Genomic DNA, 24,317 nt, shown 5'->3' with positions numbered 1-24,317 from the left:
GTGCAGGAATGGGAGTTGGGGGGTGGGGCATGATCAGAGCAGAGGGTGGGTGCTAGGAGATGTGACTTTTCTCCTGGCTCTGGGAGAGCTAGAGCAGGAGGGTCCAGGAGTCATATGCCCCAGACTGGCTGTGTCACCTTGTAGAAATCAGCCGTGTAGAACTGGGATAGAGATGACTCCTTGGCGGTGACATGGCAAAGGGTTAGTTACTGTCCGAAGCACAGGCTGAGCTTGTACAGCGCTGTATAATGACGAGTAATACCAGTTGACTCCTATGTCAGAGTTCAGCATGGTTCCTCCCTGCTTTTCCAGGGTCTCCAATGGCAGTTGCTGTATCCCAGGTCAGACATTACCTACAAGCTACTTCAGCATTGTTGCTTATAACATGTCCTGAGCTGAGTTCAAATGGGGCTTAGGTCCCATTACCCAGGTCTGTCTCTCACAGAGGCTTATTCAACCTTGAGGCCAATTGGGGTCTAAAGGCTCTTAGTCCCACGGAAGCCAGTGGCAAAGTGCCCTAGCGACAGGACTAGGCTGAGCCTCAGAAGCGAGAGGCAGGGATGTTGCTGGCACTAGAGGAAGCAGTGGGCCATAGGGACTGGGGACTGGCAATGCTATTGAACCAGTGGAAACTGGCCTTTTCCTAGCCAAGCTGGGATGTGGACTCTAGGAGAGGCTCATCTTCCTCATCAAATGGATATACCTCTTCTTCCTCAGCCATGTAGCTGCCTTTCAGAGCCTTCCGTAGCTTGGTCCAGAAGAGACTCTGGGCTGCTGGCTCCAGAGGCCAGCTGATGTAGGTCTTTTTGAGCATCACCTTCCTCATGCGGTGGTAGGCAGATAGCTCCCTCTCGGGGATGGCCTCCAAGAACACCATCACCAAGACGTCCTTGAGCTCCTCAAAGAGCCGGTAGCTGGCCAACTGGATCTCCAAAGAGCACCACTCACTCTGTAGGTAGCTGCGGCTGATAACACATATGGTCTTGCGGCTGTTGTAGATGCTATCCACAATGTTGTCAACAATGCTCTTTCCCACCTCAAAATCCCGGTGGTGGAGGCAGAGTCGGAAGAGGCCCTGGCTGCTCTCCAGGCTTGGCACCAGTTGCTCCAACACCCACCACTCGTCAGCAGAGTTGTAGGAGATAAAGGCATCATACTGGAAGTGCTCCCCATCCTGCCTCCTCCAGCGGTCATTCACCCAGGAGCGCAGGATGTAGAAATGGTACTTGAGCCGCCAGTAGGCCCGGTGGTAGATCAGAGGCAGCAGCATAAGGAGCAGCAGGGCCGGGGTGGTGACAGAGAACAAGTAGAGCCCAATGTCCAGGAAGCAGATGTGTGTGTCAAAACTGTACACATAGCCCAGCTGCTGGCGGGAGTCACAGGAGTAGTTGTAGAGGTAGACCACCTGCACCTGTTCATTGGCCAGCCACTGCTGGAAGTCCAGGTTCTCACAGGTGCAGCTCAAGGGACATTTGCGCAGGTCCAGGTACCTCAGCATGCCCAATGTGCTGGTCACGCTCACATTTATGGTCTGCAGCTGGTTCTTGGCCAGGAGCAGCGAGGTCAGGTTGCTGAGGTTCCCGAAAACCTCTACAGTCAGAGAGTGGAGCCCCACATTCTCCAGGTTCAGGGTCTGCAGGTGGTTGAGGTTTTTGAAGATCCCAGGCGGCAGATCTTGCATGCCATTGCTGCTGTCAGCCAAGCCCAAGTATTGCAGCTGGGCGAGGTCGTCAAAGGCATCTGGAGAGATGGACAGCAGCTTGTTCTCCGAGAGGTAGAGAGAGCGCAGTGTGGTCAAGCCCTGGAAAAACTGGCGGGGGATTATTTTCATGCCATATGGCTGCTGGGCTTGAAGCTTGAGGTCATAGAGTTTGGTCAGGTACCTGAAAGGTGGACGCCTGTGCTGCACCTTGGTGATGTACTGCAGTCTGTTGTTTTTCAAATCCAGCACCTCCAGTGTGCCCTGCACCAGCTGGAAAATGTCACTGCTGACCTTCTTGATGCAGTTGCCATCCAGGTACAGTTTGGAGAGGTTGCTTAGCCCACAGAATGAGCTAGTGCTCAGGTGGCGGATATTGTTGCCCCCCAGGTCCAGGATCTGGAGATGGCTGAGGTTGCCAAAGACACAAGGGAAGAGGATGGAGACACGGTTATTGCGGAGGTTGAGTGTGCGGAGGCTGCCCAGGTCGGTGAAGCTGGACCTGTACAGGTCAGTCAGCAGGTTGTTATCCAGTCGTAGCTCTGTGAGGTCATACAGCCCCTTCAGGGCATGTTTCTGCAGGAGGGCAATGGTGTTGATGTTGAGGTGGAGGGTGCGCAGGTGGGGGGCATATCTGAATGCCCAGTACTGGACTGAGAGGATGCGATTGTAACGGAAGCTGATGTTGTGCAATGCCCCCAAGGAGGCAGAGCTGTGGCAGGACCCAAGTCGCTTCAGCAGGTTGTGTTCCACGACCAGGCTCTGCAGGGAGCTGTGCTGCTGCTTTGTGAGCAGCTTGTCCACGCAGCCCAGCCCCCGGAGCTTGTTCCATGAGAGGTCCAGAGTCTGGATCGGTGGGCATGGGGAGAAGGCCTGGACCCCCAGCTCCGATATGTTGTTGCTCTGGAGCCCGAGGCGTTTGAGTGTCCCATTGCCCAAGAGCTGGCACACCTTGATGACCCCGTAGTTGCCTAAGCTCAGGCCAGAGTAGTCCAGGCTGCGAGGCTGCAGACTGGACACGTTTAGCAAATGGAAGATGTCCAAGGGGTTCCCCTGAAGCAGCAGGTAGCGGAGATTCTGCAGCTTGATGCCAGCAAAGGAGGTGACGTTGCAGATGCTGTTAAAGGACAGGTCCAGGTGCCTGATGTAGCTCAGGAGCTGCAAGTGGCCGTCCATGGCATGCAGCGAATTGTTGCACAAAAGCAGGGTGGAGAGGGATTTGGGGAGCCAAGGGATGGACTGGAGCGAACGCAGGTTATTGTGGCACAGATCCAGCACCTGCAGACTCGTCAGGCCCTGCAGGCTGCTGGTCTCACTGGCAAAGCTCTCCAGCTGGCTGCTGTGCAGGTCCAAGGTGCGGAGGTTGCCCAGGGGCTGCAGAGTGGGGAAGCGTATCACGTGGAGAGGGTTGTTGTGGAGGCAGAGGCAGGTGAGATTGCCCAGGCCGCGGAAGGCCCCTTCAGACAGGTTGGCCAGGCGGTTGTTGGACAAGTTGAGCATGTCCAGGGCACCAAGGTTCTCAAAAGCCCCATCGTCTATCTCTTCGAGGTGGTTGTTGTCCAGCTGCAGCTGCCGCAGCAGGGGGAGGTGCTGGAAGCTGGCTGCGGGCAGGTGGCGGATGGAGTTGTGAGAGATGTTGACATACATGGCGTTGGCTGGCAGGTCACCCACGGCACTTGCTATGTCACTCAAGAAACGCTGGATGCACCGGAAGCTGTGCGGGTCTGCCATGGACTGGATACAGTTCCTGAAGCCATAGGCAGATGCCCCGGGCATAAGCAGCAGCAATGAGGCCAGGATGGGAAACACAGGGCCCATCCTACCTCCCCAGGCACTTGCCATGTCTGCACAGCGACCTAGAACCAGATGATCAGTGTGAGCCTCTGTTCTGAACTGCCTGGGGAGAGGACCAGGGGGCCTCAGAGGCTGAACATGGGGTCCCTTTGGCAGAGCAAGATCCTGGCTCTGGGAGAGGAGTGGGGTCTGGTGGGTTATGGCAGGGGTGGAGGCTGGGACTCAAGGTCCAGTCCCTGGCTCTGGGAGGGGAGCAGGGTCTGGTGGGTTAGAGCGGGGGCCAGTGACTCAGGGTTCAGTCCCCAGCTCTGGGAGGGGAGCGGGGGGTGGGGTGGGGTGGGGGCAGTGACTGAGGGTTCAGTCCCCAGCTCTGGGAGGGGAGCGGGGGGTGGGGTGGGAGCTGTGACTCAGGGTTCAGTCCCCAGCTCTGGGAGGGGAGCAGGGTCTGGTGGGTTGGAGTGGGGAGCCGGGGGCTGGGACTCAGTGTTCCAGGTCCGAGCCCTGGCCTTCTACATAGTTACATCTCATTGCAAACTCCTCTCTTATTCCCAGCAGCCCCTGGGTTATCTGTGGTATCCCTGACGGATGGTTCTCACCTGGTTGTCCTTCAGCTCCCTCACTCGTCCAGGGTCCCAGGCGGCTCCAAACTGGGTGTCAAAGCCTGGTCTGTCTCCCCGCCAGGCTGGGGCTGGCCGTGGGGGTGCTTTGAGTTGTGCCCAGGAGGTTTCTGAGGCGTTGAATGAGGAAGTGCCTGGGAGTATCATTTTCAGTCACATTTTGGGCTGACAGTGGAATTACAGCTGCACAAAGCTGCAGACAGCGGCTGCTGAAAGGCTGTCAGCCAGGAGGCTCTGGGGAGGGAGTGGGGCCTGGTGGGCGGTGGGGTTCCCTGCGCTGGGGAGGGAGGGTTGTGTTGTGTTGCCATGACGCTTGGAGGGAGGAACCACCTCGTGGGGAGGTGCCTGGGGGACGGAGAGAAGGGATTTGGCCTGTGGGTTTGCCTTCGGGAGAGCTCCCCCTTCTACTGCCTGCTGCTGTGCACCCCGCTGGCCCCCCTCTCTCTCGGCACCGCAGTGGGGGCCGGTAGCTGGGGGGGTGCACCCTGAGAACAAGGCTGGGAGGGGATCCTGCAGTTTCCAGCTGCTGTGTGGGATGCAAATGCACAGGCTCCTTTCACTTCTTCTTGGCAGCTCCCCCCCACTGCAGCTCCCCATTCCACCGGCAGGCCAATGTGAGGCACCAGGACCAACCACAGCAGCGTGCAGGGGCCACCTGCTCCCAGAGTGGCTGATCTGGGGGCAGGGGGAACCAAATGGGATTTTCAGTTGTAGTTTTGAGGCCTAGGTGTGCCTCAGTTTCCCCTCCACAGCGCAGAGCTGCTCAGCGCAGGAGAGGGGTTCCAGCTGCTCTCAGGGCAGACTCTCAGCCATGCGGGGTGGTGGGGGACAGTAAGGAACTGGCTGGCCCTGACTCAGGCCATGAGAGGTAAGGGGGATCCCAGGGTCTGACTGCGGCACCAGGCTGAGGGGTTGCAGCAGCTTAGCCAGGTCAGACTCGGCGCTCAACTTCCTGGCTCTGCACAGAGCCACGGCCTGGGACTGAGGGACCCAGGGCTGTGCAGATGCTGCCTGGCTGCCCTGCAGTCCTGGCTCAGGGGCATCAGTCCCTGCCGTGGGCGCCGCAGGGGCCCCGGAGGGGCTGTAGTACAAGGCGCAGGGCTTGGGGCTCTAGGTGGGGCAGATGTTCAGGTAAGGGTCTGGGAAGCTGTGGGTGTGGCGGGGTGGGGAAAGATTGGCCGAGGGGGAGCAGACCTGGGGGAGGGAGGGGCAGGAAGACTGGGGGACACCAGCAGTCCCTGGCGATGGGGGTGGGTAGGGAGCGGTGCAGCCCCTGGCCGGATGGGGGCTGGGCGGGGTGTCCCCTGGCCCGGTGGGGGGCTGAGTGGCCGGGCGGGGGCGGGTGGAAGGCGGCCCCTGTCCAGGGGGCTGAGCAGCGGGGCGGGGGGCGGCCCCTGTCCGGGGGGGGGCTGAGTGGCCGGGCGCGGGGCTGTGTCTTTAATCGGCAGCGCGCAGAGAGCGAGCGGCTGCGGAGCCTGCCGGCGGCGGAGCATGGAGCGGGGCCGGGGCCGCTGCGGGGCCGGGCGGGCTGCGGGGCTCCTGGTCGCTCTGCCGCTGCTGCTGCTGCTGCCCGCGGGCGGCGGGGCCAAGTACGTGACGGGGAACATCAGCACCAAGGAGGTGGGTGCGGACCGGGCCCCTCCCCCAGCGGGTGCGGGGCGAGATGCACTGGTCGGGGCGCGATCCTGCTCCCGGGGCCTTTGCAACCCCCCGCCCCGACCCCACGCTTGGAGCCGGACCCGGGGCCCGTGGGGGGCAGTGGGGCTGGTGCCAGCCGAGGACCGGGCTGCAGCGGGAGGGTCGGTCATTCTCCGCCTCGCCAGTCCGGCTCACTGCGCCAGTAACGGCGGGGGACAGCTGTGCCCCGGGGCTCTCTGCAGAGTTGCCCCAAATGGCTGTAGCGGGGGGCGGTCGCTATCTGTGCTGCGGGGGTTCTGGGCTGGGCTGGGGACGAGGACGTTATGGGGTGTGTGCGGCGAGGAGGCTGCGGGGTGTATGGGACAGTGGGGCCGCGGCAGGAAGGCTGTGGGGTATGTGGGGCGGTGGGGCCAGGGTTGGGAGGCTGTGGGGTAGTGAGGCCGAGGTGGGGAGAGTGTAGGGGACAGTGGGACCAGAGCAGGGAGGCTGTGGGACGTGGGGGGCAGTGGGGTGGAACAGGGAGACTGTGGGGTGTGTGAGGGGCAGTGGGGCTGGGGCAGGGAGGCTGTGGGGCATGAGGGGAAGTGGGGTGTGGTGGGCCAGGAGGCTGTGAGGTGTGGGGGGCAGTGGGGCCAGGACAGGGAGGCTGTGGGGCATGGGGGGCAGGGAAGCTGTGGGGCATGGGGACAGTGGGGCCAGGACAGGGAGGCTGTGAGGCGTGGGGGGCAGTGGGGCTGGAGGGGGTAAATGGGATCCCCACTCCCAATTCCCAGCTCATTCTTATTTTCTCCACCTTCTTCAGCCTCCAACATGGTTGCCACGGAAACCTGGAGCATGCGCCCAGGATGGGGGGGCAGTGCAGCCGGGTCAAAAACAATCCCCCCCCAAGCCCCCCTCCCTCAGTCCCTGCACCTCCAGCCTGCTGCCCCCCAATGGTCCTGTGGCCTGGGGGGCAGGTTGTCATGGTGATAACATTGTCGCAGGAAGTCAGCACCTTGGTGACATGACCCTGTACTGGGTGTCGGGTGACAGAGCTGGGGGGGAGGGCAGGAGCTCAGACTCCTCGTTGTCCCCAGCCCTGGGGGGAGTGGGGCTAGTGGTTAGAGCTGGGGCTGGACTCTGACCTTGGGGGGAGTCACACCTCCCACTGTCTCCCCAGGACTGGGTGTTCCTGACTAGATTCTGCTTCCTCTCCGACTACGGCCGCCTGGATTTCCGCTTCCGCTACCCTGAGGTGAGTGCCGGCCCTGTGGCTCGGACACCTGGGCTCTTGCTGAGCCCAGTGCCCCTATTCATCACCCCATGTCTCTGGCTCCCCCCTGTAGGCCAAGTGCTGTGAGAACATTCTGCTGTATTTTGACGACCCGTCGCAATGGCCTGCTGTCTACAAGTCGGGGAACAAGGTTAGAGGGCCGTGAGCGGAGGCGATGGGGGGTGTGCTGGGAGTCCAGCTCCATGCTGTCCCCAGGCTAACGAAAACCTGGAGGGGTGGGCCGAAGTGGGAGTTGGTTGCAATATTTGCATGTAGCCTGTGTGTGACTCATTTTCTCCTGAGAGCTGCAGTAGGCCCCAGTGGGACAGCGGAAGGCCTGTGTGTGCTTGGGCAGATGCAGTGTTGCCCAGCTGGCTGGGCCTTAAACCCTACATCAGCCACAGGGGAGAAGGCCCCAGAACTCTGCCACCTTGCAACCAGGGATCTGGAAAGATCGGGACCTCCAGGCTCTGCAGGACGTGTGCCACCTCCCCCAGCTGGGCACCCGCTGCAGGGATCAGGCTGAGTGACAGCCTCGGGCTCTGCTGTGACTCTGCTAATGCTGGGCACCTGGCAGGGACATCCACCTGCCCCCCCGCTGGGAGGCCCTGCAGACACTAACAGATATGGCCCAGGTCTCCCTCAGGGTTTGCATGGGACTGACTGGCTGGAGCTTGGTCCACAGGAGCCTTCTAAGGTGGCGGGCCCTCTGGGGCCTGGCCCATGGGGACTCCTCCCCCATAGCCCTGGCCCTGGGGATCCTTGACAGGCCCAGCTGCTCAGCCTGAAAGCGGCCCTGGGCCCGACCTCAGCCTGTCGTAGAGCAGCTGGATCCCTCCTCCAGCAGGTAGCTCAGCCCTGCACGAGCTCGCACCGTTTCCATGACTGGGGAGCGCTGGCTGGTGAAGTGTGCAGCGTGGTGCTCACCAGGTGATTGGTAATTAGCACAGTGTCTGAGCAGCTGGTGGACGGCCGTGTTCCAGCAGACAGGGCGTGTTTGGCTGTGGCTGATGTACAGCCCCAGGGCCATCGCTGCAGAGTGCTGGGGAGTGGAGCGGGCATGGGGCCTTTGAGCTGCCCAGGGTTGCTGGGTTCTGATAGTTCTCTGTGTACGAGCTGTGTAGCTGGGCTCAGGGCCTGGAGCAGGCTGGAGCCCAGCCAGAGCCAGGAGTCACAGCTCAGCCTGGCTGTCTGACATCTCTGTGCCATGACAGGGCAGAGGTGAGCGAAGCTGCAAGCCTGGCTAGGCGAGCGGAGAGTGGTGAACGGAGGCTGCTAATGGGAGCGTGGCAGCAGGATCAGTCCTGCCTGGGATCCCAAGATGGCCACATGGTGGGCCACATTCTGTGGCCTGCCTGGAGCCCGGAGCGAGTCAGTGCTGCGCTGGCCAGGCTGACGCACCTGGGGTGAGCAGAGCTGTGGCTGAGGAGTTCCCAGGCAGAGGAGGGCAGAAGCAGTCTGGCCGCTTGTAGCGTCATGAGCCCGGAGGGCACGGTGGCATTGTACCTGGATGGGGACAGATGAGCTGGTGGCAGGTGGTGGCTGCTGGAGAGCACAGGGCTGGCTGGATTCCATACCGCTGGTGTTTGAACTGACACCAAGAATGCAGTGTGGCATCTGGGGCAGCCACTCTGGAGCCCAGCAGGGCCTATGGAGCTGGGGGCTGCAGGCTGGCAGCAGAGGGCCCTGGGTGGGCTGCATGGGCCAGACGGATGCCAGGGGACCTCATTCTGACACTGGGCAGGTTTTTCATGGGTCTGGGTCCTTCGGCAGCGATTCTTGCTGGTTCTGGAGATGCTGCATGGCAGAGAATCACAGGGGGAGGGTCCAGGCTGGCTTCTTGGAGACCCTGTCCCGAAGACTGCTGGAGCCAATCACAGTGTGGGACAGGAGGTGGTTTGTGGACCTGGCCACCTCCTGTGGGGAAAGGGTTTGTGGTTGGCTGGCTTCCACCTTGGCAGTAGGGGGACCAGTCCCCTGGGGCACAGGCTGGCCAGGGCAGTCGGAAGGGCGCGGAGCCGGGGGTCTCAGAGCTCCACACCCAGTGGAGACACAGCGTCGATCAGGGGAGCAGAGGCCTGGCAACCGAGGTGGGGAGCCTGGGGAAGGGGAATTGCCTTGGGGGCTCCTCTCTCGTGGGGACATGCAGGAGCCTCTCTGCTGCCTTCTGTGCTCACAGCTGCACTCTGGCACCAGTGCCTGTGCCCTCGAATGGGTGCGGTTCTCCCTCGGAAGGGTTCATTGCTCCCTTCCCGGCCCGGGAGAGATGGCAGGATGCTGCTGTTCCGGAGCAGCCAGCCCCGGCTCAGGGCTCCTCCCACCCTACCTGCTGTTCCAGGCCTGGCTGTTCGGAGAACCCTCCCCTCAGCTGTGCAGACATCAGCTCTGGAGCGTGTCCTGAGGTGAGCTTCACCCAGCTACCAGGAGAGCACTCGTGTGACCCAGGGGAGGGCTTGGGGGGTTTGCCTACAGAGGGCGGCACCCAGTGCCCCTGGAGATACTGGTGTATCGAGGGGAGGGGAGAGGGAGTTTGTGGTTGCAAAGACCAGCACAGAATGTGGGATCCTGGCCAGATGACTCCAATGACTGGTGCGTGGGTGGCACAGCCAGGCCTGGCCCGTGGGAGAACAAGGGGCTGCGGAGAGAGGACCCCGGTGCCCTGCCCAGCTGGTCCCAGCCAAGGTGGGGACAAAGGCAGGAGGAGACGCGAGGCGGAGGAGAGGGGCCCAGGCACCCCTGGTTACCTGGCAGAGGACAAAGGACGGGGGAGGGGCTGCTGGGGGGTCTCAGAGGCTCTGCTGGAAGGAGGGGCTGTGGGATGGGGCGGGGCAGAGTCCCCCAGCCGCAGGGCAGACTCAGCAGGGCGGCACTGGGGGGCCAGGCCCACAGGCTGGAGAGCTCTGTGCTGGGCTCAGTGCTCAGTAACCTCCTGTGTGAGGCTGGCTGAGCGTCACTCTGGGCTGTGGCACAGGGCTGCACTGCTCCCTGGGGAAGGGAGCTCCCAGACGCGGGGGCTGAGCAAGGGGACTCCACATGGGGCCCGGCGGAGCCAGGCGCTGAGGGGTTAGAGAGATGCAGTCCCAGGAGGCTGAGGGGCTGAACCCGTGAGAGACGGGCTCCTGAGAAGGGGCTGCCGCTTGTGTGGTTTAGCAGTCCCAGGGCTGTTTGGATATGAAATGGGCAGAACAGTTCAGGTGTTGTGAGTCAGACCAGCAGTCGCACTAGGGAGGTGTGATGGGGTTCTGGGGTCCCCCAAGCTCTGCACCCTGTCCGCAGGCAGGAGACTCTCTCACTCAGCAGGAGAACAGCGGGTTTATTATCCGACAGGACACAGCATCGTAGAGAGGAGTCAGTACAGCAGGAAGAGACAGCCAGTCCCATCCATGTTGAGGAGAGGAGGCCCCGAGGGGCCCCCAGAGCTGGGGCCTGGCCGCCTCCTTTGCCTCGCTCTCCCTCAGCCCAGACTAACCGCTTCCAACTCCCAGTTCCAATTCAAACCCCTCAGGCTCCACCTCCTCCTTTGTCTGCAGTACAAAGGTGTTACCTGGTCATCAAGGTTACCCTCAGCAGGAGCCTCACACCCTATGTGAGCCGCTCACACACACACAGGTATCCCCCACTCCATCACATCTCTCCCCCCTTCCAGACCGAACTGAGCGGGGTCACTCAACTGGTGACCTGGGGAAGTTCGGGGCTCTCCCCTTGTGACAGGGCATCAGCTGTACCCTCAGTGCTACCCTCGATGTGCACCACCTCCACGTCATAGTCCTGCTGGGGGAGGCTCCAAGTCAGGAGCTTGGTATTGGCCCTTTTCATGTGATGCAGCCGGGCAAGTCCCTTTAGTTCCGTTGGGTTGGTTGGTCTCGCTGCTTCGGCCCCAGTCCGTCAGCCACGTTCTCAAGTCGGGCGGGCAGAGCCCATACAGATGCTGCAGCACCAACAGATCAAACAGGTCTTTTGTGGTCTGGGTCCTGCCCCATCTGACCACCAGCCCACACAGCTGCTCCAGCAAATGTCTGGAATTCAGTTACAGTCCAGTGACGGAAGGTACAAATGCTTCCATCCTTGGCATTTAGCCAGACCACCACAATGGCTGTGTGCCTCAGTTTCCCCTTCCATGCCACACAATAGGTTTGGAATGTTCCTTCTCATGTCAGAGGTTGCAAGACTAGTTACAGGGAACAATGGTGACATTTCAGAGTTACAGACTCCTTCAACATACAATTCATGCTTCTACATCAATGTCATCATGTCACATGGCTCTTTTCAAACATTCAGTGCATGGTACAATTCTACAGCTTTTGGTAGCAGCACCCCTTGGTTACAGCAGTCAGCGTGAGTAACAGAACAAACCCATTGCAACTGTACATTTACGTTGCTCTTTGGTAGACCACAACTTTTGTGTAACCTCCTTGAGAATCTGGTATTTTGGGGATAAATGGCTGAGGCCTTTCTTAGCACCATCAAGTTCTAATCTTCTCCCTTGCCCCCTGGGGTGGAAATTTGATCTCTCTGGCTGTGCCCTCCCTTCTAACAAGAGCTGGGCCATTGATGATCTCAGGGAGATGGCCCCCTTCCTGCCAGTCTGGGAATTTGCAAACCAAACTGCTTTCTGAGAGTTGTTTTGTGAGTCCCAGACGCAGAATCCACATGAAGGAATCCCTGTTTATCCCTTACTGGCCCACCAGGCCCACAGCTCCTTCGTCCTTCCACCTCCAACTACTGCCTCCCCATGGAATCAGAAGTGGAGTCCAGTATAAGAATATACGTGTTTCCACCATCTGGAGATGGGGAATTGCTGGCGCTCTCCTGCATCCTACAGAGATTGGCTGTGCAGCTGTTTTACTTGGTTCTCACAGGGCTGCTCACATTCCCTGATAGTTTTTACTTTACTTGCACCAGCTTCCAATTCCTGAGAAACTTTTACACTACCTGCTTTGGACCCTTCCAGAGCACAGCCAGTGGTTTCACACTCAGGCAGGTCCTGGCCATCAGGAGCTGAAACAAACTTCTCCCCAGGCAAAGGGCTGCTCTGGTGCTTACAGACAAGCACCTTTCCTGTTCACTCTCCTTCACCTCACTCCCATTTTCTGCAGTCCCCACAGACGGGTCAGGAAAAGTTTCAGGGAACTTCTCTTCCTCAAGAGCTCCCCCAAACAACAACTCACCCCTGTCTGGTTCCACAGGGGCACTGCTCCCTTGAGCCACAACCAGCTCCTGGGTTTCACCTACACCCAGGATCACTTCTGGCCCATCAGGCAGATTCCCACGTAATCCCCCTCCAGGCAGACAGCCAGTACCACCGGACAGAAGGTTAGGATCCCTTTCCTCCCTTCTGCTACCAGCTCCTTTATCTTCATCAGTCAGCGTAACTCCATTGCCCATCTGTTCTTGTGTCCTGGCGAGAGGATGACTCTGGTAGGACAGAGTCCTCTCACCCTCTCCCAGTAACACCTCAGCATCAGGCAAAGAACAAGTACCAGAATCGTCTGGTCTCTGGGATTCCCTGATGATACTAACTGGATTAGACCGAGTTAAAGCATCATCCCCCCTGAGAGACACAGAGGCAGGCCCACTTCCCATCTGGGCTTCAGCTGCCCTCAGATCCAGCTCTGGGATCTTGGCTCCATCTCGAGCCCCCACAGGCTCAGGCAAAGGATTCACTTCCCCAGAAGCAGAAGCACTTTTCTTGCACCAAGGACCAGTGTCCTTAGCAGGGACACCACTGCCCATCCCAGAGCCACTCCCTCTGTTCCAGCCCCCATGGCTGGGTTTAGGCACACCTGGAATGCTCTTTTCTGGTGGTTCCTTCTCCAGCCACCCCAGGCTGGGGAATCTTCCACAGACAATGGGCTAGTTTCCTCATTGGCACCTTTTCCAAATGCAGGCTCTGCTCTCTCCCCAGGCTGCTGCTGCTGTTCAACACAGACAGACAATGGGAGACACTCTCTCCTTTGTCCCAGCCTCCCGGCTGGTCTCCACACACGCACAGAAGGTGGAGCAGCTTCTCTCACAGACAACTTGCCATTCCCAGTGGATCAGCTGCTTTCCTGCACAGACACACAGGCACCTTCCTCGGCCCAGGCCTGGAAAACGCTTCGCAGGTCTGTCTTGGCCACTAGTAGATGATGGGTTGGAATCGCTCCTTCCCTCCTTGAGCTGTGGCAGGCCACTCGGTTCAGAACTCCATGCAGTCCAGGGTTCCCTGCCCCGATCCGGGCTCACCTCTGCAGGATTCTCCTTAACCCTCAGCTCTGCCACTGCACATCCACGCTGCCTTGTCCAGCTTCTTTAATCTCGATTCAGTTTCCAGGTGCTGCCACTTCACAGCAGAGTTGCTCAGCGTGGTTGCAGGCTCTCAGGCTGATGCCCTCTGCACCCCACGATTCCTGGAAGAATCCCTTCAGTGTGCCAGGCTTCTTGCGGGTCACAAGCTCCCCGGGGTTAGGCCGTAGGCCCCTCTGCCCTCTGGGACTGACTCCAGCAGACGTTCAGAGGAACCCCTTCTTCAGTGTGACACCCGCTCTCAAGGACCATGAGCACCCTGTCTTGGGACAAACTCATTCAGCGTGTCAGCCTCCTCAGGGGTCACTTGTTCCTGGGGGTTGGGCCCTCGGCCCCTCCACCTTCTGGGACCGACTCCAACAGATTCCCAGGAGAAACCCCTCCTCAGGTGTGACACCCCCTCTCGAGGACCACGACCGCAGTTGCTTGGGTTCGGCCGCAGGCCCCTCCGCCTTGGGAAACTGCACCTCACTGCCCGTCAGCACACCTGGGTCTCACAGGCCCCTCTTCTTCTTCCGTGGCGCCCGTCACTTACTACTGGATGCTCCATCCTCGGGGTGCAGAACATCCCACTCCTGACACCAGTGTGATGGGGTTCTGGGGTCCCCCAAGCTCTGCATCCTGTCCGCAGGCAGGAGACTCTCTCACTCAGCAGGAGAACAGCGGGTTTATTATCCGACAGGACACAGCATCGTAGAGAGGAGTCAGTACAGCAGGAAGAGACAGCCAGTCCCATCCATGTTGAGGAGAGGAGGCCCCGAGCGGCCCCCAGAGCTGGGGCCTGGCCCCCTCCTTTGCCTCGCTCTCCCTCAGCCCAGACTAACCGCTTCCAACTCCCAGTTCCAATTCAAACCCCTCAGGCTCCACCTCCTCCTTTGTCTGCAGTACAAAGGTGTTACCTGGTCATCAAGGTTACCCTCAGCAGGAGCCTCACACCCTATGTGAGCCGCTCACACACACACAGGTATCCCCCACTCCATCACATCACAGCTAACACTTCCATGTGCGTGTGTGAGGGGCCCTCGATCCAGATTCATTCCACATCGCTGTCACAGTCACAGCTCTCAGCTGTCACAGCTGGCCCTCTCCTGCTCAGGTGCAGCAGCCCAGTGGCACCGATCACCCAGGCACCGGCGGTTCCCTTGACAAGGTTTCTCAGCAAAGTGAGCAATTGTGGGGTCACAGGGCGATTCTCGTAGCTCAGTTCCAGACAGGAAATAAAGGGCAGGAAGACACGGTCAGTCTCCCAGTGGGACGAGATGACGGGCAGGGTTCCCCAAGGCCCTGCTGAAGAACCTGGGCCGTTCTGCTTTTCATAAATAATCTGGAAAAGGGGGCAAATAGGTGGCAAAATTTACAGATAATACAGAATTATCCAAGTCCAGAGCACCCTGTGAAGAGCTACAGAGGGACCCCACACAGGTGCTGGGCAGCGAGAAGTCAGATGAAACTTCGTGTTGATTATTGCTCAGTAACGCACCATGGAGCTCACCCTCCCAACTCCACATGGACAGGACGGGGATTTACTCAGCTGTCACCACTGCAGAAGGAGATCTGCATCTCTGTACCCGAGGTGCAGCAGCAGTCAAAACAGTGACTGGGGGTGAGAGACAACTGGGAAAGGGTTTGGAATGAGACAGACCATCATAAAGGATGGAGTGCTGTGTGCTGCTCTGGGGGTACACAGGTCGCGAGACTGGGAGAGGTTTGGAAAAGGGGACGAAACGGCTTCTGGATGGGGAAAGATGGAAAAGATTAGAGCAAATAAATGACGGGGCGATGGGGCTGCAGGCTCTGAAATGAGGACCAGCCTGGAGGAATTGACTAGGGAAATCACACAGCACAAAAGCCAGGGCCACCTGCTGACATTACCAGGCAGGAGGGTTAGTACAAAGCAGAGGAAGTACTTTTTCATCATAAGAACATAAGAACGGCCATACTGGGTCAGACCAAAGGTCCATCTAGCCCAGTATCCCGTCTGCTGACAGTAGCCAATGCCTGGTGCCCCAGAGGAGGTGAACCGAAGACAATGATCAAGCGATTTGTCTCCTGCTATCCATCTCCTGCCTTCGACAAAAGGCTAGGCACCATACCTTACCCCTTGCTCATAGCCATCTATGGACCTAACCTCCAAATATTTATCAAGCTCTTTTTTAAACTCTGTTAGAGTGCTGGCCTTCACAGCGTCCTCTGGTGAGGAGTTCCACAGGTTGACTGTGCGCTGTGTGAAGAAAAACTTTCTTTTATTAGTTTTGAACCTGCTACCCATTAATTTCATTTGGTGTCCTCTAGTTCTTATATTATGGGAACAAGTAAATAACTTTTCTGTATTCACTTTCTCCACACCATTCATGATTTTATATACCTCTATCATATCGCCCCTCAGTCTCCTCTTTTCTAAACTGAAAAGGCCCAGTCTTTCTAGCCTCTCCTCATATGGGACCCGTTCCAAACCCTTAATCATTTTAGTTGCCCTTTTCTGAACCTTTTCTAACACCAATATATCTTTTTTCAGGTGAGGAGACCACATCTGCACGCAGTACTCAAGATGTGGGCGTACCATAGTTTTATATAGGGGAAGTAAGATATTCTTTGTCTTATTCTCTATCCCTTTTTTAATATTTCCTAACATCCTATTTGCTTTACTGACTGCTGCTGCACACTGCGTCGATGTTTTCAGAGAACTATCCACAATAATTCCAAGATCCCTTTGCTGATCTGTTGTAGCTAAATTTGCCCCCATCATACTATATGTATAATTGGGGTTATTTTTCCCAATGTGCATTACCTTACACTTACCCACATTAAATTTCATTTGCCATTTTTCTTCCCAATCACTCAGTTTGCTGAGATCTTTTTAAAGTTCTTCACAGTCTGCTTTGGTTTTGACTATCCTGAACAGTTTGGTGTCATCTGCAAACTTTGCCACCTCACTGCTTACCCCTTTCTCTAGATCATTGACGAATAAGTTGAACAAGATTGGTCCCAGGACTGACCCTTGGGGAACGCCACTAGTTACCCGCTTCCATTGTGAAAATTTACCATTTATTCCTACCCTTTGTTTCCTGTCTTTTAACCAGTTCCCAATCCATGAAAGGATCTTTCCTCCTATCCCATGACCATCTAATTTACATAAGAGCCTTTGGTGAGGGACTGTGTCAAAGGCTTCCTGGAAATCTAAGTATACTATGTCTACTGGATCTCCCCTGTCCGCATGCTTGTTAACCCCTTCAAAGAACTCTAATAGATTAGTAAGACATGACTTCCCTTTACAGAAACCATGTTGACTTTTGCTCAACAAATCCTGTTCCTTTACGTGTCTGACAATTTTATTCTTTACTATTGTTTCTACTAATTTGCCCAGTACTGCAAGGGCACAAGTAATCTGGAGGACTCCTTCCACTGGGATGTGGGGAAAGGCAAAGGTATAACTGAGTTCAGCAATAAGTATGATTTCTGGAGGGCAGGTCTTTTAGCCAGGATGGGCAGAGATGCAGCCCCTGAGCTCCGAAGATCCCCAACCCCAGCGTGCCAGGATCACTCTATAAGTGCCCTGGTCCACTCTCAGAATCAGGGTACTGAGCTAGATGACCATGGTGTGGACCACTCCAGCAGCCATTCTGTTCTTGTGATACTAAACAGCTGCTACTAAAGAGAGACACATTTAAATCAGCAGGTCCAAGAGTGTTAAAGGAGCTGGCTGAGGCTTTTGTTGGCCCATAAAAGTTGATTTTGTTTTCCATCAGTGTTGGAGCCCTGGGGAAGTTCCAGACCACTGGAAGAGAGCAAATGTTGTGCCAGCATTTTAAAGGGGTAAACGGGATGACCAGGGAACGCCAGCCTTACTTTGATCCTGGACCAGAAAAAGGGCAGTTGATGTGGGACTCGATTAATGGCAATACAAGAACAGAGCCAGTCAAACCAATGGGACGCCTGTTTGTGTGAGCAGCATGACCGTGGTCGAGAAGTGCACTGGCTCACGTTTGTACCAGCTACCTGTAAGGAAACACAAAATGCTCCCAGCTGAAGCTGGCAGCTGGCATCAAGGGGGAGGGGCACTTTGCGAGGCAAGCAGGGCGCTGCTTTGGCATGAGCAGATCACTCGTAATGGGGCTTGCTCGGGGGCGCAGGGCGCTGCTTCGGAGCGAGTGGATAGCTTGTAAGTGTGTGCACTCGTGGGCACAGGGCACTGCATTAGTGAGCGGATCACTCGTAAGTATGCGTGTTCGTAGGCACAGGGTGCTGCGTTAGGGAGCGGATCCCTTGTAAGTGTGTGTGCTTGTGGGCACAGGGCACTGCGTCGGAGTCAGTGGATCACTCATAAGTGTGTGCGCTTGTGGGTGCAGAGTGCTGTGTCAGTGAGTGGATCACTCGTAAGTGTGTGTGCTCATAGGCACAGGACGCTGCGTTAGTGAGCGGATCACTCGTAAGTATGCGTGTTCGTAGGCACGGGGTGCTGCATTAGGGAGCGGATCCCTTGTAAGTGTGTGTGCTTGTGGGCACAGGGCACTGCGTCGGAGTCAGTGGATCACTCATAAGTGTGTGCGCTCATGGGTGCAGGGTGCTGTGTCAGTGAGCAGATTACTCGTAAGTGTGTGTGCTCGTAGGCACAGGACGCTGCGTTAGTGAGCGGATCACTCGTAAGTATGCGTGTTCGTAGGCACGGGGTGCTGCATTAGGGAGCGGATCCCTTGTAAGTGTGTGTGCTTGTGGGCACAGGGCACTGCGTTGGAGTCAGTGGATCACTCGTAAGTGTGTGCGCTCGTGGGTGCAGGGTGCTGTGTCAGTGAGTGGAGCACTTGTAAGTGTGTGTGCTTGTGGGCGCAGGGCGCTGCGTTAGTGAGCGGATCACTCATAAGTGTGCACGCTCGTGGGCACCCCATGCAGGTTGAGTCTGTTGCCCACATGTGGGATGCTGGCCAGGCTGGCCTGTGGGTAAGGCCTAGAGCAGTTAATGCCGATGGGGTCCAGCTTTCGGCCTAGCTGGGGGCTTTCGTGGAGAGCCCAGCAGGATCGTGGGCTGTGTCCCACGCAAGGTCACTGTGATGGAGTGCAGGGTGTGTTTGTGAGAGAGAGTCAGGCTGGATGTGTGTGTCAGGCAGAGCAGCTCCCAGCAGCTAAGGATGACCCTGGGGCTATAACCTAGGCTGGCAGGTAACACCTCTGCCCTGAACACAGAGCAGGGAGGAGCTGAGGGGGTTTTGAATTGGAGGTGGCAGTTGGAAGCTGGTGAGGGAGCAGGAAGGCAGCCAGCCTGGGGCACCCCTCGGGCTCCTCTCCCCAGGAGGGGTTGGAATGACTGTCTCTGCCGGCTGTACTGACTCCTCTGTGCTGAGCTGGGCCTCTGTTGACTAATAAACGTCCTGTCCTACCTGCCGAGTGAGAGTTGCTCCTGCCTGTGGGCAGGGGCCGTGCTTGGGGACCCCGAACCCCATGGCAGTTGTGCGCTGTGGTGCCATCTGGCCTGGGACCCCGCCCCACGTGAGTTAACAGGAGGCAGGCTGTGACCTCTGCTGCAGGGGCTCTGTGGCACCATGGGGGGCGCCAGTGCTAATTCCTTCCCTCCCCCAGGACTGCCTGACGAAAGAGTCTGTGATCCGGCCAGAAAACAACCAGGTCATCAACCTCACCACACAGTATGCCTGGTCAGGTTGCCAGGTAAGGGCCCCTGCACCCCCCACAGCCCCCCACCCTGCGCTTGGTCAGGGTGCCAGGTAAGGGCCCCTGCGCCCCCCACAGCCCCCCACCCTGTGCCTAGTCAGGGTGCCAGGCAAGGGCCCCTGCGCCCCCCACAGCCCCCCACCCTGCGCTTGGTCAGGGTGCCAGGTAAGGGCCCCTGCGCCCCCCACAGCCCCCCACCCTGCGCCTGGTCAGGGTGCCAGGTAAGGGCCCCTGCGCCCCTCACAGCCCCCCACCCTGCACCTGGTCAGGGTGCCAGGTAAGGGCCCCTGTGCCCCCCACAGCCCCCCACCCTGTGCCTGGTCAGGGTGCCAGGTAAGGGCCCCTGCACCCTCCACAGCCCCCCACCGTGTGCCTGGTCAGGGTGGCAGCTCAGGGCTATATGACCACCCCACAAAATGCCTGGTTGGGGGGTAGATAAGGACCCCATAACCCCTGGGTTCCCCACTGGCCCCCCCCACCATACACCTGTTTGGGGAGCAGGTAAGAGCCCATCACCCCACCCCACAAGCCCCCCCATCACGTCTGGTGGGGGGCAGGTCAGGGCCCTTCACTCTAGGGTCCTTCTGCAGCCCCCCGCCAAGGTGAGCGTGGGGAGAAGTTGTCCCTGTGTCGGCAGCAGCTCAGCCCAGAGCTAGGCTGTTAGCTGAGGGGTCTGGCCTGACGGACTGGCGGGCGGACGGACGGACGGACGCCAGCCGGTGCGAATGCCATCTCTCTGCCCCACCCAGGTGCTGAGCCAGGACTCGGTGCGCTACCTGAGCTGCGCCAGTGGGCGGAGCTTCCGCTCGGTCCGGGAGCGCTGGTGGTACGTGGCCCTCAGCAAGTGCGGGGTGAGTCTGGCCGTGCCCCCCTGAACCCCCGGCCCCCTGGCTGTGCCACCGGCCATGACCTTTGACCTGTCCCCACAGGGCGATGGGCTGCAGCTGGAGTATGAGATGGTCCTGACTAATGGCAAGTCCTTCTGGACCCGGCACTTCTCCGCGGACGAGTTCGGTGGGTCCTCTGCGGGGGCGGGGAGGGGGGCGGGGGGGGCGGGCGGGCGGGTTGTGTGTCGCGCGCGCTCTGGGCTCTGCCTCCGGTGCCCCCATCGTGTGTCCTGCTGGAGGTGGAGGGGGGGCCGGGCCTCTGGGATCTGCTCCCCACTGCCCCCATCTGTGTTTCCTGCTTGGGGGGAGGGGGAGGGGTCCAGCAGTTCCAGCATTAACTCCCCCATGCCCAACAGGCATCCTGGAGACAGACATCACCTTCCTGCTTGTCTTCCTCGCCATCCTGCTCATCTCCTGCTACTTCGGCTGTGAGTGGGGCTGGGGGCGCCCCTGTCCTGGGGGCGCTGTCGTATCAGGGGGTTCTGGGCCCAGCTGGGAAAACTGCTGAAGTCCGGCTGCCCACAGCCCAGGCTGGGATTCCCTTCGCAGGAGGCAAATCCAGCAGCCCCCCCCCAGCAGCCGGAAGCTGCACTAGCAAAGCCCCAGGTTCTCCAGCACCTCCGAATGCCCAGGCGGGAACCCAGCTCCCTCACTCCCCCCAGCTTCCTCCGGCCCCGAGGGCCCAACCCCGTCCCTGGGGGTCAGTACGGACTTGGCTGTAACCCAGCACACGGCGCTGGGCGGGCCCCCGGCGCGCGCGTCTGGAGGGCTGCGAGCTGCCGGAGGGAGAGCCGGGGGAGAGAAGCGACACCACACAGCCAGCCATGTCCTGTGCTGCGCTCGTGAATCTCTGAGAAGACCCTGCAGGATGCCCTGCGCACAAGCACATGCTGAGTTCATGGGGCCTGAAGACAAATGGTCACTGCCAGGGGCATCTTAGTGGACATGGGGGGAAACTCCCTTTCTTCTCATAAGCAGTGGGGGGTCGCCTGAGCACTGGGCACGTCCCACAGGACACGTCCCAAGCTCCTGGCATGTGTCTGTTCCGGCCAGCGAGGTCACCTCCACTGCGCCCGCAGCGCCAAGCGTTTCTGAGCGCTCCGGAGCCACCAGCCGCCACGGCGCATAGCAGGGCCAGAGCCGGGGCAGGGCGGGGCCGGGCCAGCTTCCCGTAGACCCCTCGCTTCTCCCCCAACAAGGTTTGGTGCAAACTTCACACAGCGAGCCCAGAAATGGGCTTATAATTATTGTGAAAATTCAGTAATGTCACAGGCATGTCGGGAGGGGGGACGGAGCCTGGGAGGGGGGGCTCTGCTCGTGTCCCACGTCTGCGGGGGACGGACTCTGCTCGTGGCCCATGTCTGTGGGGGACAGAGCTTGTGGGGGGGCTCTGCTTGTGGCCTATGTCTGGGGGGGAATGGAGCCTGGTTGGGGGGGGCTGTGCTTGTGTCCCACATCTGGGGGGGCCGGAGCCCTGGTTGGGGGGGGTCTGCTTGTGGCCCACATCTGGGGGGGGGCGGAGCCCTGGTGGGGGAGGCTCTGCTCATGTCCTGCATCTGGGGGGGGGTGGAGCCCAGTGGGGGGGGGCTGTGCCTGTGGCCCATGTCTGGGGCAACTGGGGTGACCCACCCCACTCCTGGTGGATTGCTGTGATGGGGAAAGACCCCCAGGTGGAAGTGGGGGGAGGGGAAGGGAGGCACGTTGCCAGGGTGGGGGGCAGGTTCTGGGGTGACCAGTCACTTACTAACCCTCCCCCCAGATCTGCTCAAGGGCCGCCAGCTACTCCACACCACCTACAAAATGTTCATGGCGGCAGCTGGCGTGGAGGGTGAGTCTGAGCGGGGGCCGAGAGTCGGCAGCGGGAGAGACTGGCAGGGCTGGGGGAGGGGCCACCAGCAGAGTGGGGAGGGGGCAGAGCGCAGCGGGGGAGGAGAGCGGGAGAGTCACAGCTCGGGGGGGTGGAGTGGGGGGTCGGGACATGGGGGCAGAGCTGGGGGGCAGAGGGGGCATCGGGGCTCGGCGGGGGCAGAGTCACTCACTCACTGTCTTCCCCCCACAGTGCTGAGCCTACTTTTCTTCTGCATCTACTGGGGGCAGTACGCCTGTGACGGCGTGGGCAACGGCAGCCTCAAGATCTTGGGTGGGTGCCAGGCGGGGGCTGGGCTGGGGGGTGGTCGGCCCCCGGGAGCTGCGACGGGGGAGGGGGTCACCAGCTGCGCCCGAGCCCAGCCACCCCGTCCTGAGCTGCACCAGCAGGGAGCTCATGGGCCCCATCCTCAGTTGTGGGCCCCACATCCCAGGCTGCAGCAGTGAGGGCTGGACGTGCCGGGTCTGCCGGGGATTGGGCCCGGCCTGTGCTGTGTGTGGTGGGAGCGGGGGCAGGGAGGGGGCTGGTGCCTGGACCCCAACTCGCCTCCTCTCTCCCCAGCCAAGCTGCTCTTCTCCGTCAGCTTCCTCCTCTTCCTCCTCATGCTCATCCTGCTGGGCAAGGGGTTCACAGTCACCAGGTACCACTGGGCAGGGGAGGGGTCAGCGAGGGTGGCAGGGACTGGGTGGGGCTGGAGGGGCCAGTGATGGGGAGGGGGGCTAGAGGGGGTCAGTGAAAGGGGAGGGTCTGTGAGGGGAGGGGGCTGGAGTGGTCAGTGAAGGGGAGGGTCTGTGAGGGGAGGGGGCTGGAGGGGTCAGTGAAGGGGAGGGTCTGTGAGGGGAGGGGGCTGGAGGGGTCAGTGAAGGGGAGGGTCAGTGAAGGGGAGGGGGCTGGAGGGGTCAGAGAAGGGGAGGGTCTGTGAGGGGAGGGGGCTGGAGGGGTCAGTGAAGGGGAGGGTCAGTGAAGGGGAGGGGGCTGGAGGGGTCAGTGAAGGGGAGGGTCTGTGAGGGGAGGGGGCTGGAGGGGTCAGAGAAGGGGAGGGTCTGTGAGGGGAGGGGGCTGGAGGGGTCAGTGAAGGGGAGGGTCAGTGAAGGGGAGGGGGCTGGAGGGGTCAGAGAAGGGGAGGGTCTGTGAGGGGAGGGGGCTGGAGGGGTCAGTGAAGGGGAGGGTCAGTGAAGGGGAGGGGGCTGGAGGGGTCAGTGAAGGGGAGGGTCTGTGAGGGGAAGAGGCTGGAGGGGTCAGAGAAGGGGAGGGTCTGTGAGGGGAGGGGGCTGGAGGGGTCAGTGAAGGGGGTCCGGCGTTGGGGGCTGCTGGAAGGGTGGGGGGCTCAGCTTGTGGCTCCCCCAGGGGCCGGATCAGCCACACAGGCTCCATCAAGCTGTCGGTTTACATGACGCTCTACACCATCACCCACGTGGTGCTCTTCATTTACGAGGCTGAGGTGAGACCCCCGAGACCCCAACCCTGAGGCCCCCCAGCCCCTCCCTGATGCCGAGGCTCCCCTGGATCTCTCCCTGACCCCAAGGCCCCCCAGCCCCTCCCTTAACCAGGGTCCTGCAGAACCCCAAGAGCCTTCTTCCTCGTACAGCCCCAGCACATCCCTCTTAGCCCCTGCCCCCAGACTCTCTGCTGCCCCCTCCCAGGGTGCGAGGGGCCCCTGTGTGTGCTCTGCCCTGGGGCGGGGGATGCCGGCTTGGCGAGGGGCGAGCAGCTGACGTGGGGAGCTGGGGGGCAGTTCTTCGACCCGGCACAGGTCCTGTACACGTACGAGTCGCCGGCCGGCTACGGGCTGATAGCGCTGCAGTTCCTGGCCTACGTCTGGTTCTGCTACGCCGTCCTCACCTCGCTCAAGCAGTTCCCTGAGAAACAGCCATTCTACGTTCCCTTCTTCGCCGCCTACACCCTGTGGTGAGCGCGAGCTGCCTTTCCCCGGTGCGCTGCGGCGCTGGGCCCTGCAACCAGGCTGCTAAAGGGGAAGGGGGGTTGGCGGTGCAGGGCGTGGCTAGCTTGTGGGGGGCGGGCTGAGGGAGGGGGAATTCTGACTGCCCATCCCCCTCCATCCCGGCAGGTTCTTCGCGGTGCCGGTCACAGCACTGATCGCCAACTTCGGCATCCCCCGCTGGGCTCGGGAGAAAATCGTCAATGGCATCCAGCTCGGCATCCACCTCTATGCACATGCCGTGTTCCTGGTGAGCCCCTGTCCTCCTCCACATGCATTCCGTGTTCCTGGTGAGCCCCCATGCAAGCCTGCACCCCCGTCCTCTGCACCCACACTGTGTTCCTGGTGAGCCCCGGTGCAAGCCTGCACCCCCATCCTCTGCACGCACACTGTGTTCCTGGTGAGTCCCCGTGCAAGCCTGCACCCCCATCCTCTGTACGCACACTGTGTTCCCGGTGAGCCCCCATGCAAGCCTGCACCCCGATCCTCTGCATGCACACTGCATTCCCGGTGAGCCCCCGTGCAAGCCTGCACCCCCATCCTCTGCACGCACACTGTGTTCCTGGTGAGCCCCCATGCAAGCCTGTACTCCCATCCTCCTCTGCATGCATGCCCTGTTCCCGGTGAGCCCCTGTGCAAGCCTGCACCCCCACCCTCCTCCCCATGCATGCCCTGTGA

At 60.0% G+C, this 24,317-nt stretch overlaps 2 protein-coding genes across 3 annotated transcripts in view; one reads left to right on the top strand and one right to left on the bottom strand.

Moving 5' to 3' along the window:
* Nucleotides 1-643: 643 nt before the first annotated feature.
* On the bottom strand, nt 644-4,164 carry LOC142003968 (uncharacterized). Its single transcript, XM_074981367.1, has 2 exons — nt 4,090-4,164; nt 644-3,555 (listed from the first exon to the last, which is right to left on the bottom strand). Exon 2 carries the CDS (start codon nt 3,539-3,541, stop codon nt 644-646), a length of 2,898 nt encoding a protein of 965 aa, XP_074837468.1. The 5' UTR covers nt 3,542-3,555; nt 4,090-4,164.
* A 1,358-nt stretch (nt 4,165-5,522) lies between these two features.
* TMEM145 (transmembrane protein 145) overlaps nt 5,523-24,317 on the top strand; it is a 29,043-nt gene continuing 10,248 nt past the window's right edge. The window contains exons 1-13 of one of the 2 annotated variants that reach the window (XM_074981351.1): nt 5,523-5,730; nt 6,908-6,982; nt 7,074-7,151; nt 18,857-18,943; nt 19,696-19,797; nt 19,876-19,960; nt 20,190-20,261; nt 21,593-21,661; nt 21,893-21,973; nt 22,262-22,340; nt 23,048-23,141; nt 23,436-23,608; nt 23,769-23,929. In XM_074981351.1, coding sequence (XP_074837452.1) covers nt 5,602-5,730; nt 6,908-6,982; nt 7,074-7,151; nt 18,857-18,943; nt 19,696-19,797; nt 19,876-19,960; nt 20,190-20,261; nt 21,593-21,661; nt 21,893-21,973; nt 22,262-22,340; nt 23,048-23,141; nt 23,436-23,608; nt 23,769-23,929 — 1,285 coding nt within the window. In that variant the 5' untranslated portion in view covers nt 5,523-5,601. The remainder of the gene's footprint in view (nt 5,731-6,907; nt 6,983-7,073; nt 7,152-18,856; nt 18,944-19,695; nt 19,798-19,875; nt 19,961-20,189; nt 20,262-21,592; nt 21,662-21,892; nt 21,974-22,261; nt 22,341-23,047; nt 23,142-23,435; nt 23,609-23,768; nt 23,930-24,317) is intronic. The other variant, XM_074981352.1, reaches the window with a different exon arrangement.

The sequence above is a fragment of the Carettochelys insculpta genome, chromosome 30, assembly GCF_033958435.1.
Source record: "Carettochelys insculpta isolate YL-2023 chromosome 30, ASM3395843v1, whole genome shotgun sequence".
NCBI lineage: Eukaryota > Metazoa > Chordata > Testudines > Carettochelyidae > Carettochelys > Carettochelys insculpta.
Note: the sequence above shows the minus strand (reverse complement) of the source record. Positions and strands in the feature narration are given on the sequence as shown.

Excerpts from the sequence above, each read along its gene's own strand:
- LOC142003968 (XM_074981367.1), bottom strand. The coding sequence starts at position 3,541 with ATGGCAAGTGCCTGGGGAGGTAGGATGGGCCCTGTGTTTCCCATCCTG.